This window comes from Arachis ipaensis, chromosome B07, assembly GCF_000816755.2.
Source record: "Arachis ipaensis cultivar K30076 chromosome B07, Araip1.1, whole genome shotgun sequence".
NCBI classification, from domain to species: Eukaryota; Viridiplantae; Streptophyta; class Magnoliopsida; order Fabales; family Fabaceae; genus Arachis; species Arachis ipaensis.
In genome coordinates, this window is record NC_029791.2 from 122,169,115 (window position 1) to 122,169,586 (window position 472).

At 36.4% G+C, this 472-nt stretch overlaps 1 protein-coding gene across 1 annotated transcript in view; it reads right to left on the reverse strand.

The window, feature by feature from the left end:
* The window catches only part of LOC107606190 (serine/threonine-protein kinase-like protein At1g28390), a 2,329-nt gene extending 1,938 nt beyond the window's left edge, over positions 1-391 (reverse strand). The window contains 2 exon segments of the mRNA XM_016308193.2: positions 1-2; positions 5-391. The exon segment at positions 1-2 is cut by the window's left edge and continues 1,938 nt beyond it. Of these exon segments, the coding sequence (XP_016163679.1) occupies positions 1-2; positions 5-107 (105 nt within the window). The 5' untranslated portion in view covers positions 108-391.

Sequence of the window (472 nt, forward strand, 5' to 3'; positions counted from 1 at the left end):
AAGTGGCGGATTTGAAGGAGGTTGTTGGTTTTACGGTTCTTGAGATGACAGTAGTGAGGGTCACAGGTGGCGATTGCAGAGTCGGCATTGCAAGAGAGATAACCCATTGAGCTGAATTGAATTTTGATTACGAAAAAGAGAAGAGAAAGAGTTAGTAGTTGTGAGAGAGTTTGATGGTGGGAATGGGAAAACAGAGAGCGGCAAAACCCATAACTGCAGAGAAAAGGTACGCTGTGTTCTTCCACTTTAAAAAAACCACTTTAATTTGTTTCTTTTTCTTTTCACGACGATGTGAACCAACCTTACTGTTACTACTACTCCTACTACACTACCTTTTTTCTCTATTAATAATTTATTTAGTGTTTCCTCTGCCTCTGGGTCACTGCTCCCAGCTTACTCAAACATTTGGCTCTATAGTAAATTTTAGTTAATAAATTAGGTTTTAAATTTTTATTTTATTAAATAAATTAAT